The sequence below is a fragment of the Triturus cristatus genome, chromosome 7, assembly GCF_964204655.1.
Source record: "Triturus cristatus chromosome 7, aTriCri1.1, whole genome shotgun sequence".
NCBI classification, from domain to species: Eukaryota; Metazoa; Chordata; class Amphibia; order Caudata; family Salamandridae; genus Triturus; species Triturus cristatus.
This window is the reverse complement of record NC_140590.1, coordinates 1,857,229,581-1,857,247,855: the sequence shown is the minus strand read 5'-3', so window position 1 is coordinate 1,857,247,855 and position 18,275 is coordinate 1,857,229,581. Positions and strand designations below refer to the sequence as shown.

The 18,275-nt window shown below is 44.7% G+C and overlaps 1 protein-coding gene across 3 annotated transcripts in view; it reads right to left on the bottom strand.

Annotated features, from left to right (window-relative positions):
- LOC146813473 (uncharacterized) overlaps positions 1-7,232 on the bottom strand; it is a 263,778-nt gene extending 256,546 nt beyond the window's left edge. For all 3 annotated transcript variants that reach the window (XR_014966985.1, XM_085620277.1, XM_085620278.1), the window contains exon 1: positions 6,911-7,232. Coding sequence is in view for 2 of the 3 variants with exons in the window: in XM_085620277.1 (XP_085476403.1) it covers positions 6,911-6,934 (24 nt within the window). In the remaining variant the exon portion in view is untranslated. The remainder of the gene's footprint in view (positions 1-6,910) is intronic.
- Between the last annotated feature and the right edge of the window lie 11,043 nt (positions 7,233-18,275).

Genomic DNA, 18,275 nt, shown 5'->3' with positions numbered 1-18,275 from the left:
GTGCGTTTTAAAAACGGGCAGAACTGCAATTACTGGAACCTTTACTGGGTTCTTTCCCTCCATCCTAGCGCTCGGTTCCCGATTGAGGGGCACCGCCATCTTGTCGGGTTAGCGGTCTAGCTTCCCGGACCCGAGCTGCATATAGTGAATGCTGGCGCGAACGCGCAGCGATTCAAACAATACTTGAGGCTGTTTGTGTGTTGTTGACGCAGCGGGGAGCAGCTAACACTGTTTAATTTGCATTTGCACTTTTTGGAAAAGATTTTAATTGGGGGAAAACTTTTATTGTATTGTGAGAAATATGTTAATATACTGTGTGTGTTTTGAAAACGGGCAGAACTGCAATTACTGGAACCTTTACTGGGTTCTTTCCCTCCATCCTAGCGCTCGGTTCCCGATTGAGGGGCACCGCCATCTTGTCGGGTTAGCAGTCTAGCTTCCCGGACCCGAGCTGCATATAGTGAATGCTGGCGCGAACGCGCTGCGGGCGCGCCTAAGGCAAGCCCGTCTACGCCCGTCCGTGCTAAGGTCGCGCTCAGCGCCAGCGATGCTGCTCGGGCCGGGGGTAAGTTGGACTTGGGTGGAGGTAGTAGCTTTGTAAGATACTCCAGTATGGAATTGCGTAGGCTGGGAGTGGCGGCAGAGGGGCTGGGCACTTTTATGTTGGAATAGACTGCCCTTCCAGTCTCTGACTTTTGAGACAGGGGAACCTTATTTGTGGACTGCTCAATGTGAGATCACTTCCAAAACATTGCATTGAAATCCAGTTGTTACTGGAACTCGAAGAATTAGATGTTTTATTTATGACTGAAACCTAGACCAACCCTGCGTGTGAGGTGGAGCCAGGTTGGGCCTGCCCTCCTGGATTTAAAATCCTACACAAACCTAGATTGAGGGGGAGAGGAGGAGGAGTCGGTGTAATTTACAAAGACTCTTGGAATTGTGTGGTATTAGAGATTGACACAATTAAGGGATTCGAGCTATTTGGAATTGTTATTAAAGACGCACAGGGCTATATTTTAACTGGGGTGGTCTGTTATAGACCTCCAGGGGCGTTATGTTTGCGGCAGCAGCAGTTATTGTTGGAGGCCATTACCAACTTGGCCGCTACCCACGCCAGTGTAGTGCTGCTAGGTGACTTTAATTTGTGGATGAATGGGTCTTTGGACTCCGGTTACAACAATGTCCTTCAGTCATGTATAGGTTTGGGCCTTCACCAGCGGGTGAACAAGGCTACTCATAAGGACGGTCATATACTTGATCTTATTTTTTCTGGGGATCAAGTTCTTAATGATGTGGGTATTCTGCCAATGGTTTGGACAGATCACTTTTTGGTAAAATTTTTGGTTACTATGCCTTGTGATAATGCCCAAGCAGGGAGTTCTGCTACTAATTATGTTAGTAGGGACTGGAAGACCCTTCTAAGAAACAAAGGTCAAGTCCCGGTCTTTGATTTGAAAGACTGTTTTTTACGAGGCAGGCAAGTGGAGGAGAATAAATGCCTCCTTTTGTGGACAGATTTCTTCCCTCCTAGACTCAACTGCCCCATTTAAAGTGCATAAGAAGGTAGGAAGAGCTTCCGCACCTTTGTTCAACGACAACCTAAAAAAATTGAAACTTGAGTGTAAGCAGGCGGAGAGGAAGTGGAGGAGGAACTATAACGATAAGGAAAAAATTAGTTGGAAACGTTTGATTGGGTGCTATAAGACAGAAATAAATTTGACTAAAGCTAACTACTATTTTAGCACTATATTAAAGGCTCAGAATCGACCGAGGTGCATTTTTAAAATTTTAAACTCCCTGACCAGCCCCGAGTGTGGCAAGAATCAGATTCCCCCCTCGCAAGAGTTATGCGATAGCCTGGCAAGCTATTTTTATGACAAAATTAATACGATTATTGCGGATTTGGGGGAAATCCCTCGCTGTCAGGAGGTAGTGAGTCCGGTACATTCTAGTGCTGAAAGTGGACCATGGGCGGGGGGTGTAACTACACCTACCCACTCTGAGAGCCTGCCTTGTGGGAAGTTTTTAACCGAATTTCCGATCCTCTCAGTAGAAGACTTTGGTAAGGTTACTTTAGGGGTTATGTCAGGCTCACCTCTGGACCCTCTGCCACCAAGAGTTTGGAAGGAATTTGAAGTGGAGCTTTTTTCCATACTTAGGCTGATTTGTAATCAGTCTCTTTCCAGTGGTGTGGTCCCTTCGCAGTGGAAGCAGGCACTTGTGATGCCCCTGCTGAAGAAGTCCACACTGGACCCAGCGAGCCCTAGTAACTACAGACCCATCTCTCTTTTGCCGTTCCCGGCTAAAATTGTAGAAAGAGTGGTGGGAAATCATCTCTCACAACATCTTCAGAAGAATATCTTGGAGGAGGTACAATTTGGGTTTCGGCCAGCGCATGGCACGGAGACGGCATTGGTGACCGTATTGGACGAGCTTCGAATGCAGGCAGACAGGGGCCGGTCAGTAGCTCTTGTTCTGCTTGACCTGTCTGCCGCATTCAATACGGTCAACCATGCGATTTTGTTGAGGAGGCTGGAAGAGGTTGGGGTGACCGGATGTGCCCTCTGTTGGTTTCAATCTTTTCTCGCTGGGAGGAGTCAAGCAGTGGCCCTGCCTCCATATCAATCCTCCTTCTCTAAGATTATGCATGGTGTTCCCCAGGGCTCTGCAATTAGCCCGATCCTTTTTAATATTTATATGCTTCCTCTGATGGCCATCATTAGGGCATATAATATTATGACTGTAAATTATGCGGATGACACGCAACTAATTCTCTCCATGAATGGTGATGACGCCACCTCTTTAGAAGCGTTTCATGATTGTCTGAGGGCGATGTCTCATTGGTTGAAATTAAACTCCCTACAATTTAATGCTGGAAAAACTGAGGTTCTTTATTTCTCTGCAGGGAAGGCCTCTCAGATGTTGCCGGAGAATTTCTGGCCCTTGGATCTCCCTAAGACCCTACGTCCAGTGGAGAAGGTTCGGAACCTGGGCATTATATTTAACAACAAGTTAACGCTGGAAGCTCAGGTCAACCAATTGGTAGGAAGTTGTTTCGCTATGATTCGTACTCTGCGAAAAATTCTGCCGTTAATGCCTTCTCAGGCTCGAGTTCTAGTAGTTCAGGGCACTATATTAACTAGACTGGACTACTGTAATGCGCTGCTACTGGGTTCTTCGAACTATCTATTAGACAGATTGCAGTGCATCCAGTCTACAGCAGCCAAGCTGGTGCTAGGCTGGCCGAGTTATGCATCATCGTCCCGGGCCTTGTCGGAGTTGCATTGGCTCCCTATTAGACAGAGAATCCAGTTCAAATCTCTCTGCCTGGTGTTCAAGGCCTTGCACGAGATTGGCCCTGTCGCTTTGCAGAGGAAATTTGTTTGGTACATTCCAGGGAGATGTTTGCGTTCTGAATCTGAGACTGGTTACAGTACCTAGATTTAAGAAATCTAGATCTGGAGGTATAGCCTTCAGTGTGATAGCTGCCAGACTTTGGAACGCGCTTCCGTTGGAGTTAAGAATGGTGAGTGACCTCCTCCCATTTAGGAGGAGATTAAAGACCTGGCTATTTCCTAGCTCCTAAAATAATGTTGTTTGCTCTGTTGTTTCTGCTCATATTAAACAGTTTTGATGCTTAGCGCCAGGATGCCTGCAAGGTGATAGTGCGCTGTATAAATACGAAATAATAAGATAGAGCACGTGGTGCATTTGGAGAGAGGAAAGTCTAAAAAAGAATTTTACAGTTATATCAAGCTTATATCTTATAGCAAGCTAACAAATTACTACCACTACGCACTACAACCAAAGGACGATTGATCCATCTGGCTTGACTGACAGATACTTCAGATTTAGAAGCGGGGGCAAGGGGAGAGTTCAAGACATTGCTCTGTATGTTTACTTATATCATGTTAATTATTGCTATTTATGACATATAGGGCATACCCACTTTCACAACTCAGGGTCAAGACTGATTTGCATATGGCTGGGTTCAAACTGGAAAGGCATGGGAAGCAAAAAAAGTGGATTTAGGCCCAGATCTCTGTACTGGGGTGAATGTATGACATTGTTCTGCATTCTGTCCATCAATTGTTCTTTTTTCCACAACCTTCAACATAAAGCAATGGGATTCTTCATTCAAGCATGAGAGAAATTAGGATTTAAAAATATATGCATTAACTCCCTCTAACAAATGTAATATAATAAGGTAGGGAGGTTTAAAGGTTTAGTATGGCTATGTGGGGGGTAGTGGTGGAGGAGGGATGGTGGGGGATAATGGAGGGTGGTGGGCATTTATAGTGACACTGACATGTTTGGCTTGGCATTGCCCCTTTTTAGGTGTAGCCTGAGCCAGTGCATGCGCTGCACGGAGAGACATTTAGTATACGGGTTTACAAAGTGCTGCCACAGCCGGCCTAGCGCTTGCGTTCCCACGAGCCTGCACGCGCGCAGCCGCATCTGCCTCCCTTCCAGCACGATCACTGCTGCGCGCGCACCACTCGCGTGATTAACACAAAGCGCGTCCGATCACTTTCGCTTTCATACACAACTTGAATGGCATCCTCATGTTCTTTTCTACTTTCTAATTGGATAGCGCAGGCAAGGCATCACTTCCGGTTTCATCTCCAGCACCTGGACCAAACTGAGATTAATTGAGCTCAATTTGTGTCGCTCCTCCGATCACGCTGTTTCAGGTACTTTTGTTTGTTTCTTTGTGTTTTGCCTGTGTTCCTTCTTCGCCCTCCCACTCACCACTTTCCCATGCTGGTGACACCCCTCCCCCCCTCATCGTCATCCATGCTTGTTAAGTCTAGGTTGGAAGAGCTGTTGGTGATACTGGAGAGCAGGGCTTAGCCACTTACTCGAATGCAGTTTGATCTATTTATAGACTGAACAGTGCTTTTAATTTAATTGCCAAATCTCTGTTCTGGTACCCAATGTACACGCTACTCTCCTCTGTTCCCACCTCTTGTGCTCACAGAATGCCCTTCTCTGATTCCTGTCCCCTCTGAACACTCACTGCCCTGTCTAAACACACTCTGATTGATCCCTCTCCTCCATGCCTCCTTTAAGCACTAACTGATATTGCTGCCTCCTCTGCTCATACATAGCCCTCTCTGCCCCCACCGTTCTCTCTGCCTCCCCCCCGAGCACGCAGTACCTCCTCTGCTACCTGTTCTTCTGAGAACCCACTGCCCTCTGCTCCTTTCTCCTCACAAAATTGATACTCTGCTGCTGTCGCCTTCTGCTTACACAGTGACCATCTGCTCTCTCTGAACATTCGCTGACCTCTCTGGACGCACACCGCCCTCTCTGCTTAAACACTGACCACCTATCCTTCTTGTCTCCCTTGAACACTAACTGTTCTTTCTGCTCATACAAAGCTCTCTCGTGCTCACCATCCTTTCAGCTAACACGCTGTTCACACTTGGATTCTCTGCTCCCTGCCCCCTCTAACATTGACTGCTTTCCTGATCCCTGCCCCCTCTGAAAACTCAGCGCCTTCATTGCTCCCGGTTTCTTCTGCTCACGCGTTGATCCTTCTACTCACACACTGCCTCCTCTACTCCCTGCCTCTTCTAGTCCCACCCTGCTCACTCATAGATACATCGCAATCTAATTCAGAGAATCGGGATTTGAAATCTGTTGATGGTAAAGTCCACTTAGTTGGAAATTCAGCCAGAATGACAGCGTACATTTAGATGGTTGCCAGCCTTTTTGGATTTAAGCGTGGATACCCTCTAGAAGTAGAACACTACTTTTCCAACACTCGTTAGTGGATATCTGCACATCTCTTGCCCAGGAAATACTCGCAGTTTTACATCAATGATGGACCTTTCCGGGGTGAAAATGAGGCGCTTCTGTATTTAATAGAAGAGTAGATGGAGAAATGGTAATTGTTAAACTGCCAGTCCTCGTAGCTTTTGCACTTTCTGGAAAATCTGTATGAGTTAAGTAAGTATGTGTTATTACCACCTTTTGAAGGAGGGTATCCTGAATGTGTTTGGTGGAATTCAAACTTTGTGACCTGCAGATCAGTACATAGTTCAGTGGCGTTCTTTCAGGTCACTGATCTATCACAAATGCTCCGACTGTATTTCCCTGGATCAGCTCCCACATTTCAGTCTTTTCTATATTTTGATTGCAAAGTCATTTTTGCCTTGCTTGAGTGAGAATTCCTTGTTTAAATGTAATGTGTGACATGCATCTACATGTACTCTAGGCCTTTGACACTGAATGATTTTATAAATGGGACACTTCACTTAAAACTTGGCCCTTGTGATTAAGGGCACAGCTTAAAAACACATAAGCTAAAAACCTGTGCTAAGCATGTTGTGCCGCACGACTGGAATTTTGCTGTTTCTTTCATTACATCCAGATATATAATACATCAAGTAACATTACACTTACAACAAGCCTGAACTATTGACTTTGTCAATGGTTGTTAGTTGCAGCCTGTACCTATGTGCCATCTTATGAGTGGGTGTTAGAAATTCATAATGCATAACTTGTATAACAAGCATTGGCATAACCAATAGGTCTCGCATTTGGGACCTTTTAAGTGTTTAGCCATGCAACAGTTGGTGTTGTTGCACCAAGGATATTCTGCTGCATAACTAAATACTTATACGGTCCAAAAAGCAAGACCTATTGGCTATGCCAATGCTTGTTTTAATAGAGAGTGGTGGATGGTGGCTGGCGGTGCTCGCGTGCCTGGCAGCCGACTATAAGAGAGGGTGACAGTGGTGGCAGGTGGTGATCGGCGGTAGGAGTGACATTAGCCTGCCAGGCTGGGCACCAGTAGTTGCCTATACAAGAGGCTAGCAGTGGGGAGCTGTGGGTGACGATGGGTGGTGCACTGACCTCTCAGGCTGGGCATCAGCACTGGGTGATAAAACAATCTCACCTCGTCACTCTGCTGCCAAGACATTGTTTACAGCGCTTGCTGGGCGTTATTTCCCTTCTTGCTGGGCGTTGGTTCCCTCCTTGCTGGGCGTTGGTTCCCTCCTTGCTGAGCGTCGATTCCCTCCCGGGCCAGCAGTGAGGTGGGGGTGCCGGGCCGCAGGTGGGCGCTACTTGGAAGACCCCGGGGGACAACAGCGCCGCCCTCCTGGGAAACAATGGAATGAAGCAGCTGCCCGTTCTGCTGCGCATGCTCAGAACCGCTGACCAACTCTGCTGCGCATGCTCAGAACCGTTGAACAGCTCCACTGCGCACGCTCAGAACCGTGGAGTTATTCACCGCCCATGGTAAAAAAAAAGTACTACAGTACCCATGCACAGAACCGCCAGTAAGCTGTACTGCGCATGCTCCGAGAGACTTCCGCACCACTACGCATGCTCAGAACTGTTGAACTGCTCTACGATGCATGCTCAAAACCTTCAACCGCTGTATAGTCCGCATGCGCGGAATAGGAGTCTGATCTAATACGCATGCTCCAAACCATTTACTGCTCTACTATGCCTGCGGCGAACGATTTAGAACTCTATTACGCATGCTCAGAGCATCCTAGCATATTCAAAATAGCGAAGTTATTAAACTTCCCGATCAAGCAGCAGTGGAGGGACATTATCGAAAGGGACTACTATTGCTATATTTCAAAAATACGTTTATCACGTCTACTGCATGGATGTACTACCCAAGCCTTATTTTATAAAAATGTTTAGATATCTGTTTTTAGCAAATTTACTAACGCACTGTTCAGTGCTAATGACTTTATGCATCATTTAGCGTTTGATCGGTTTGAACATAGCCCAAAGTATAATGGGAAATGTAATTAGTGTTTAATACATTTGGACAGATTACTCGTTTTGTTATTTGCTTGAGTCTCATGTATTTAATTGACATTCAATATATGTCCCACCATCAGAATTGCACCCACTCCGATGAAAGTGACCCAGGTGCCCTCAATTCACCTCCATAAGCATCACATTGAACCCTTCAACCTCTCAAGTCCCTAGAGAGAATTTCATTGACTGTGTTGATGTATACAAAACACTCTTTATAGCATTTTACAACACAAGCCGTGCAATAAAGAATCATTATAAAGAGGTGGAAGAGCATTTATGCCCAAATTTAAACATGCTTGTGAAAGGATAATGTAGTGAAGGTTGAATGATGGAGGTCCAGTAGTTGCTTGTAGATGTAATTTATTAGAAGTAAGATGGTACAAGGTACATTCCTGTATAAGTAATAGTACAGGAGTTAAGTAGTTATTGAACCCCACCAGGAGCAGGATCATCTTAGCTCAGCCCCAAGTCTCAACTGAAACTCCAGCTGAGCCAGCATTCTATTACATCACAACCTTGTTAACATTCTAATAAGCAAAGAATGAGAGATTGCAATAAGGAAAGATGCAGAAGTCACTACAGATAACATTTGCTGCGGTCTAAAGTACTAAGCTACAGCACTCAAGCATTCCAAAATTGTAGTTCGTGGAGTGGCAGAAGTGCGAGTGTGACACAAAGTTACACAAATATGTAATGATGAAGGTCCACACAGGAAGGATGTAATTCAGTAAGATTTATTTCATGAAGATAACAAGTAGTAGGTTCAGGACATCAGGTAGTTAAGTAGTATATCAGAGCCCCACCAGGAGCTGCCTGTCAGCTGCTCAGCCCATGGCCAACTATCCCTTCACCTCTCCCAGTCCCAACATTTCGAGGCATCATCAGACTCCAACATTCTAATGAGTCAGAGCACAGGCACTGGTTAAGCAGGGGGTAGTAAAATACCTTACAATATAAATGCAGGATACTACATATATCCCTTTTCCTTCCAACAGAAGAACAAATGTAAAATATGATAAAAAATAACGAGAGTGAACAAAGGACAGATAGCAAGGAAGGAACAACGGAGTGACAGAGAGAACATCAAGGAAAAGAGCAAGCAAAGCAGAGCGAGGAAAAAGATGGGAGAAGACAAGGAGGTAAAGGTAAAGTGTAAGTAAGAAAATGGAAAACCCATACTCAACAACAACGAAATAGGAAAAAGGAGACAGCGAGAAGACAGGGAGGAAATACGAAATAGAGAGAGAACAGACGTGCCAAAGACAACCCCCAAACATACCCACTGGCAAGGCAGGCAAGAAAGGAAGGAAGAATAAGGCATGACGCAAACCGGACACCAGCCTACACACCGACACAAAGAAGAGGGAATAACTGATCTCCTCCGGAACAGGGAGGAAATAGAGAGAACAAAAACAGGAGGGAAGGCTGTAGACAAAGCAAGACAACAGGCAATGTAAGTCCAGAGACCAAGGATGAAAATAGGTATGACATCACGAGGAAAGCTGGACATAACGGAAAACAGAGAAGAGGCAAAGTAGAATACATACAGTATAACTAATACTTTCCCTAATTTAATAAAACAATAACAATCCAATATAAGTGTAACATAGCGTTATACAAAACAGCAAAATAACTGAATGTAAAAAGACAATATCAGCCAATGGGACTGTAACCCATGCCCGTCCTCTACTCCTATGCAAGAGTGTGAGGAGCATGTGAATAGGACAAAAGCCCATGGCAAAGTAGGCCCCATGAAGAGGAAAACAGTACTCCTTGTAAAAATGGGACTATGACCCATAAAACGCCCTGTGTGAGAGTGACAATGTAAAAGTAAATGGGGCTGTGACCCATATGACGGTGCCCTGTGTGAAGGTAGTAGTGTAAAAGTAAATGGGGCTGTGACCCATGCTACGGTGCCCTGTGTAAGGGTAAAAACCGTATGTGACCTATGTAGGCAAATGTATGTGGGCAAATGGGGCTAGTACCCCTACCCATCCCTGTGTAGGGCAAAAATAATGTGAACATGTAAATAGAAACATGAACCCTACGAAGGTAAGTACCCAGAGTCCACACATGAAAGATGTAGCCCATGTAGGCAAACGTAATGTGAGAAGAAAGGACAAGTGCCCTTAGCCATCTCTGTGAAGGGAATAGTAAAATGTGAAATGTACACATGTGAAAATAACACTGAACCAAAAGAGGTAAATACCCAGAGTCCTTGAAAGTAATATGATGAGCCAAACAAAAAACACCCTACATTTACCAGCAACCCAATACAATTGTGCATGTGGTGAAAGCACGGCAAAGCATGCAGTAAGTTCAAGTAACAAATCGCATTATTTATACTGTGACGTTAAATACTGGTGACCACGGTAGTAGAAGAGCGCATAATTGAGAGGCGGTAATGAAGCCTTAGCAGTACTCTTTAAAGATGCACAAGCTGTGCATACATCCGATGTGAAACATGCTGATCCAAAAAAACAATACTAGCTTTGTCTGCCTGACTTCTCCATGCACCCCGCAGTGCGTAGCATACGAGGTGGAGGAGGAGGATGTAGAGTTGTTTGAATGACTGAAAATGAGCCATGCTGAGGTAACGTGCGTGCACAGACTGTAAGAAAGTTCCCAGCTACCCTCACCTCATGTGCTGGAAGGCGGAGGACTCAAGCAGGCTGCTGACTCTGCTAAACTGGAACACCATGAGCTCAGATATGGAAGGGTAGCAGCGCCTTCACTGTCGGCATCCTTCCGATAACGCTGCCTGCTTTCCTTCACAATGACAGGTATGCAAAACGAATGTGTGTGTCCGTGTCCTGCAGTCGCCAACCAACAAGATGGTGGCACATACGATGCGCAACACTGGTTGGCTACCGGCGCGTTAATGCGCCAATCAGTGTCACACAGAGAAGTCGAAGGAGAAAGACCACGACGTCACGGTGGATCCAAGCACACGCGCGTGGCATCAGAAATGAGGTAAGATGTGTGTGCTGTAACGGTGAAACTGTGCTTTGATTCAAACCGCAACGCAGCGGTTTAACGGCTGAAAAGCAAATAGGACTGAGGTGACTGAAAACAATAAATGTCACAGAACGACTTACCAGCACTATACCACACAGCGTAATGTAAGATTATAATAGGATGCCATAACTTTTTCGGAATGCGACGTAGAAAATCAGTCACAACTTTACATCGTGTGACAGGCACAGTCCAAAACTGCTTGTAGGCGATATCTTGAGCAAGACGGTATATAGGAAATACATAGGTGTTGAAAAGACGTGTAAACACCCACACACATGTAACATCACCATAGTAGGAAAGAATCCTTAACAGTCGCAGTTAAAAGCTGTGGGGATATGTGTCACACACACATCGAAACATCGTAGAAACAGGTTCAAGCCAACAACAAACACCCCAAAAGACAGGAATCTTGTGAGCTAGATCACCTGCTGTTGAAGGTGGTGGGATGAGGCAATACTACCCATCCTTGTAGATAAGCAGAATGCTGGTGGCTGTGATGACAGAATCACTGGTAAGAAGTTTCACAGTTCACAGAAAGTGAACCAGATGAGCATAACACACCTGGGCAGGGCTGTCTGGTGGAGTGGACACTGGTGGGGCTGAAAGGCGTAGTGCTTCATCCTTACTTGTTTCTTGTTGTCTTCTTTTGTTTCGTGAGAAAGACTTGTTTCTTCTTTGATGATATCGTAGTTGTTCAGTGTGGAAGACACGTTTCTTGTTCGCAGTTATTCCTTTCCTGTGGATACCTCCTCTTGTGTACATTGTGGTTGTTGCCACTGTAGTTTCAGAAGATAGCGCCATCTCATGGTCCTCTTGTTCGTCAGGTACCTGAGATCTGCTTGTAGCTGTAGGTTCGTCACCAACTCATCGCCAAACAAATGTATAACATTTCAATTTCTAGTAGGAATCCACAGAGATTAAGGAAATTCTGCCCAACACCTTTCAGCTCCTGCACCAAAAACCCAGGTGCCATTAAGTCAAATTGAATACTAATGGATGTCTAGTCCATCAATCGTGATAATGTATAAACTCAATTGGTCCACACAATTTTCCCAGATGATATTCTTTATTTCTGTTGTATACTGTGAACTATTACATGCACGATACAGCCCACACGTTTCGAGGAACACTCCTCTTTTTCAAAGCTGTAATAAAAAAACAAATATATGTCAACATGGTATAGACATATTCACATAACTGAAATACTTCAAACAGATTTCCTGTAGTAACATACCACTTCAATTCATCAAATTATTAACATATCAATAATCACTTATCTGGCAATTCCCAAAACAATCACCATGTTAGATAAAGGGTCAATTGTGCCCTTTTACGTGATGTACTTGATAGGGAAATAACTAAACCAACCTGAAATTCATAGTCAATATATAATTTTAAATGTACCCTTTAAGATATGTCATTTTGAATCAAGACCATCCCACTACTGCAAAAAAAGGTTTTAGTTCCCTTATTCCACAGCACCAAATCATTTTTCAATTCCTTTAGTTTTCAGCCACAGGATATTTTACTCAAAACTTTGCACTAAATATTCTCTAGGGTAATTTATCCATATTTTGTTCTCTTACAAATTCCATCTATTAGAGCGATCACACACTGCAGTACTCCTAAAGCAGTCAAAAATATACAGTTTAAAAATTAAATAAAACTCTATACCAAATTCTCAAATTGTCCCCTAATTATATATAATAGATCTAAATGCTGTAATGAATATCTAAATCACTAGCACTCACCTAGTTTTAATTAAAATGGTATATTCTGTAGATCTTCCGATCTTAGAGTCTTTCTTTCTTTCTTTATAATTCTTTATTCGATAGTTAAAAACATCATAAAAGTACACATATCAACAAATTTAAAAAAAGAAAAGTTACATTACTATGAATTCCAGCATTACATTAGTTAAAATATAAAAACGATTAACACAATGCTCAACACAGGGCCCTTCAAGCACCCACCCCTCTAGTGTTTCTTAACTTTACAGCAGTCTTAATAAAATTCATAATGCAACACAGTGACCATGGGTCATGAGCTCTTTGCAAGAACAATAAAGCCATTTTAGCATGACGAAACTTCTCTTTTTTTTAAATCTCAACCAGGAACTTACGTCTAGGGTACTTAAAAAAGGACACAGAAGAACAAAATGAAGGGTGTGCTGCGGAGACAAATTGTCGCAACCGCAGGCACCCTTCTGCTCAATGGACTGTGTAAAACCTGGCGGCTCTGCCAGTATGTGAGGTAAAAGATTGAGCCTAAAATGAGTCATTAAGAACCTATCCTGGGCATTATACATTACATAGAGATATGGCTCCATGCCCTCTGTGTTCTTAATATAGGTATAGGTGAGTACAGTGTGCTTTAACAACTCCCGCTTTATTCATATTTCGGCAAGTTGAGCAGCCAACAGAGTTTTAATGTTCCGTTTATCAGACAATAGAATAGAACTGGGATCGGTGAAGAGATCCCTCTGATCAATGCCCTCCAGGGTGGTCTTGACGTAATTTAACCAAGGAATTTGTAATCCTTTATCCCTTGTCAGGCAATCCCTCAAGATTTGTCTTGTCAAATCTGCCTTAGGGTTAGCCCATATTTTTAGCCAGGCTATGATGGGTCTTATCTTGAGTTCATCCTCTAGAAAGGGTCTCCCTAATTCCTTATGAGCAATTACAGCTGGGGAACTCTGGGGGACCCTCAGGATCCTACGCATAAATTTGTTTTCCACCAGTTGCAGTTGCTCTACGTTGACATAACCCCAGACTTCTGAGCCAGTTCAATTGGCTGGCTTTGGCCCAGCCTATTGAACCATAAAGGTTCATCACTTGTTCTGGGGACCATCGGTCCAACCTTCGGCCATAATTTAATATGGCCCCATTTGTGGAGATCAATTTTGTGCATCGATCCTCCACTAGGGATCTAAATTTGAGTGCCCCATCAAAAAGTAACCCCAGGTAGGAAAAAGAGGGAGTTATCTCCAGTTGATGGTTCCCTATTTTATATGCAAAACTCTTGCATGGTTTAGCACCTGCCAACATTACAAAAGACTTATTCAGATTTACTGACAACCCCAGGGTATCCATGAATTTTACAAACCCATCTATCAGGCTTTGCAGGCCCCTTGGTGTACGGGCGAGCAGAACCGCATCATCTGCGTATAATAGCACCGGAATTTGGCGCAATCCTATTCTCGGGCAATCTGTCTTTAGGTTTAGCAGAGCCTGTTCTAAGTTGTTAATGTATAGCGAGAACAGGAAGGGGGCAAGAATGCACCCCTGCCTCACCCCACTCATACAGGGGAACGATTCCGTGTTCCCTCCCTCCAAATTATAGCGAACTTTGGCTGTTGTGTCCCGATGTAGCTCCCTAAGAATTTTAATCAGCCCAAATCGATACCCATATCGCTCATCAGACACCATAGCTTGTTCCTATTGACATTATCAAAGGCAGCTGCTAAGTCCATGAATCCCAGATACATGGCTTCATTACTGGCTTTAGTGTACTTCGCAACCAACATATAAAGATTCAGACATTGGTCGTTCGTTGATCTTCCTGTTCTAAAGCCATATTGGGTGTCTGTGATTATATGATTGTCCTCTGTCCATTCCATCAGTCGCTGCAAAATTACCCTGCCCAGGATTTTGGCCGAAACATCTATTAGGGAAATTGGTCTAAAGCATTGCGGGTTATCCCTATTACCCTTCTTAAAAATGGGTATAATGACTGCTGTTGACCATGAACATGGTAGACCACTAGGGAGAACTCAATAATAGGCCCTTGTTGTTCTTCCCACCCTCTTTCCTGATCAACCTCCTGGTTATGATTATACAGACCCTGGAAATGAGAAACCCACTGTTCCGGAAGGATGTTTGTTCCCATTTCTGGGGTATGACTATCCTGGAAACATGGATTATTAACTATCCTCCAGAATTGACTCATGTCCCTTCTTTCTCCCGCCTCTCTTAGGTCTGCCCATGCTTCATTTTGAAGAGCAGTCTTCCTTTGTTTCAGGACCTGTTTATAAGTCCATCCACAGTGGGCTATTCTCAAGTTATCCCTAGGTTTGATTTTTAGACTAGATTTTAAGTCTCTCAGGGCACGTGAACACTTAGTGTCGAACCATCTTGGTTGTGTATTATTCCTCGGCTGAGCTTTGGTTTTTAAAAGACCGTCAATTATTTCGGTCAATGAACCAAAAGCCGTAACCAGGGTACTCCCCTCAATCTTAGGGTCTAAACACTCATCTATCTGTACTTTCCCTTTTGCCATTAATTCTTTGTAAAAGGCTACACCATCGATTTTAGACCATCTTATCCGCCTTCCCTGGTCAGCTACCTTCATCACACAGTCCACCTGGGGGCGCATCCTAGATCGACAGTACTTTACTGGATCCAAGGTTAGGGGATTATGGTCACTAAAAGCATTCCAATGAATCCCTACAGAGCCAATCCAGTGTTTTTACCTGTCTGGACGCTATCATGTAGTCTATGTAAGAATGACAACCTCTCCCCTTGAAAGTCGGAGTAAGTGACTCATCATGCTCCAGGGAGACCAAATCAATCGTGTGTACCAGATCATAACTTCTCAAGAGATTACTCAGGGCTGTACCCTCTGCTGTGTGTTCAAATGAGAACCTTTCTCGGTAGGACACCGAGACCAATCTGCATTGAGGGGGAACAAGGTTCGACACAAATGACAATTCAAATCGCCCATTAATATTGTAGCAGATTCTATCGCCCCATTTCTATTATCTAATTCCTGGGAAAGTCTGAATTCGAACTCCTTTATTGTAGGGGTAATACCTTCAGTGGACCCCGCATTATACAGGTTGTACAGAGTCCACCTACGACCAGGGCTGCTAAAGTGCATCACTTGGATGTTATGTGTAAACCATGATGCACTGCTCCATTCTCCTTCCACATTTAAATCGACCGATATATTGCCAGCCCACCCCGCGCTCTTCCTGAGCTAGTTTTTTGCGCTGGTACAAAAAAACATTTGTATCCTGCCACATGGAGGAGCTTACTATCCGCCGCCCAGGTCTCTTGTAGACAGATGATTTGAAACTCACCAATATACTGTCTCCATTCGGTATTGGAAATTTTCCCGTTCAGCCCCGCATTGTTCCAAGAAATAAACTTTAATTCTCCCTTCGCGTGCGATGCCTCATTTGGGTTGCCACCTCCCTGTCTTTGCGCCCTCCCCCCATCCTCTGTCCTTAGGGGACCACTTTGTAACCCATGGCTCTGTATTGATGTTACAATTTCCGAAGGCCTCAACACTACTTCCTTTCTCCCTATAGCTGGGGGACTGGGTAGAATTTCAGCCTCCAAAAATAAATTCCTGGTGTGACTTACTGATGTTGATGGTGCGGGGTGCGTTTGCGGTTGTGGCACAACTGTAGGTTTTGTTGCCCACCTCTCTATCTCTACCCTACTAGGGCAACTTGTTTTAGTGGCCTCACCCCCAGTTGTCACCACTACTTGATGCATTAGAATTCGTGGTCAATCGTTATCTTCTAGGATCATGAGGGGTCGAAATCTATTTGCCCAGAAGGGGTCTTCCTGAAAATTAGCCATAGAAGTATTCGTGCACACGGTTCGATCCCTATATGTGGTTAATCCCGTCTCTAGTCTCCCCTGATACTGCCTAGAATCATGCAAAAAACGTTGCACGGGATAAAAATAACCTAATGGTAACGATCTTATAGTGCTTTCCGACTGTGGCCACCCACCTGTTAATTTGTCCTCGACCGAGCTCATGTCCCTAAAGTTAACAATTACACAGTTGCCCTCCAGATTTTTCTTTGATCTGCCAATCCAGTTCACCCTTCTAACAAACAGAATTTCTCCACAATTGTTCCCTGACAATGGTCTGTGCTTATTCAGCCAGCCTATTGTCTTGTTTTTAAGTTCAAGATAAGATTCTTTTCTGATCTTGCTTCAACTCTGCACTCCCCCCAATACCACTACGTAAGGACATGCCTCAGGTGGGAGATTAATTTTCGGTAAAGGGATGGGTAATAATGGTTTCTTAGCAGAGGTTAACTGTTGTGTCTCAGGTGGTTTGGTAGTTGTTACATTCTTATTTTGTAGTTGTGCTGTAGATGTACTGATCCCTCTGCCTAACATAGATGTACCTCCCACCGGGTCTGGGCCCCTGTTAGAGTGAATTTTTAAGTCTGCAGGTGGCGAGTCATGCCTTGACATCAACGGGGTTCTACTATTACCAGCTAAAAGTATATCTGCCTGGGTAGTCTCAGTGGTGTCTATATTTCGACTATTACCTGTAGGATCACTTGTTACGAGAGTACCCAATGCCCTTCCCTTCTTATGTAATTCATTTATGATTTTATCCAGCCTGCTGACTAGCGGTTTAATCTGACTCGCTATAAAGGTTTCTAGAGAAGATTGTAACTCTAGAATCACCCGGGCCATCCAACTTGGGGGTACTAGCTGGCAGGCCTCTTGGGGTTCAAGGACTTCAGCTGCTGGCTGTACTACTCGGCGAATACTTGATCTAAATTGAATTTTCTTAGTGCCTAAGGCCTTCTTGGGTGCACTTCTTCTCTTCCTTGTGGAGGCTTCCTTATTTAACAGGGGAAATATCTGAGTTTTGCTAATTGGCAACTGTGCAAATGAATTATCCTGTGTGGAAAGCTCGGAACTCAAACATAAGGGGGTCACCATGTTCTCTGTGCCGATTTCCTGAGGTAGGGAGGGAGGGGCAATCACTGGAGTTAATGACAGCCTTCTCTCCGTGCACTCTATTTCGTCCGAGACTACCCCTAGTGCTTTCCTCAACATACGATCAATTGCAGTAGGTTGCAAATTTAGGGGGGGCTGGGGTTTAGGTTCCTGGACTACAATCTTCGGTGACAGAGGGATGTTTGATTTGGCCTTAGCGGCACAGGTTTTTACTTTAGTTGCCATGCTCAATCGTCCTTCGGTTGACTAGCCCACACACTAGCGCACTTGGGACAGTGGACCCAGCCATCTAAAAGACAATATCCATAGGCCCTCACAATCCCTCCAGAGATGGCTTACAGTTATTCTCTGGTTGCCCAATGTTCGAAGCAGTGGTCCTTCTTCTCCTTAGCCCCGTGTCCCGAGTCACCAGTTGGCGCCCTCTTGTCAGCAAACGTGTGTCCTGGACCAAGGAACCAAGAGGGGGGGCCCAGCCCAGCCTCGGCCAGCCCCGGACGGCCACAGACGGCCGCCCTTTGCGCGGTCCACTGCAGCAATGAGAGATACCAATCAGCAGCACATGCATAGAGACGATGCTGCAGCAATGAGAGATACCAATCACCAGCACATGCATAGAGACGACGCTGCAGCAATGAGAGCTACCAATCACCAGCACATTCTAGAGACGACGCTGCAGCAATGAGAGATACCAATCACCAGCACATGCATAGAGACGATGCTGCAGCAATGAGAGATACCAATCACCAG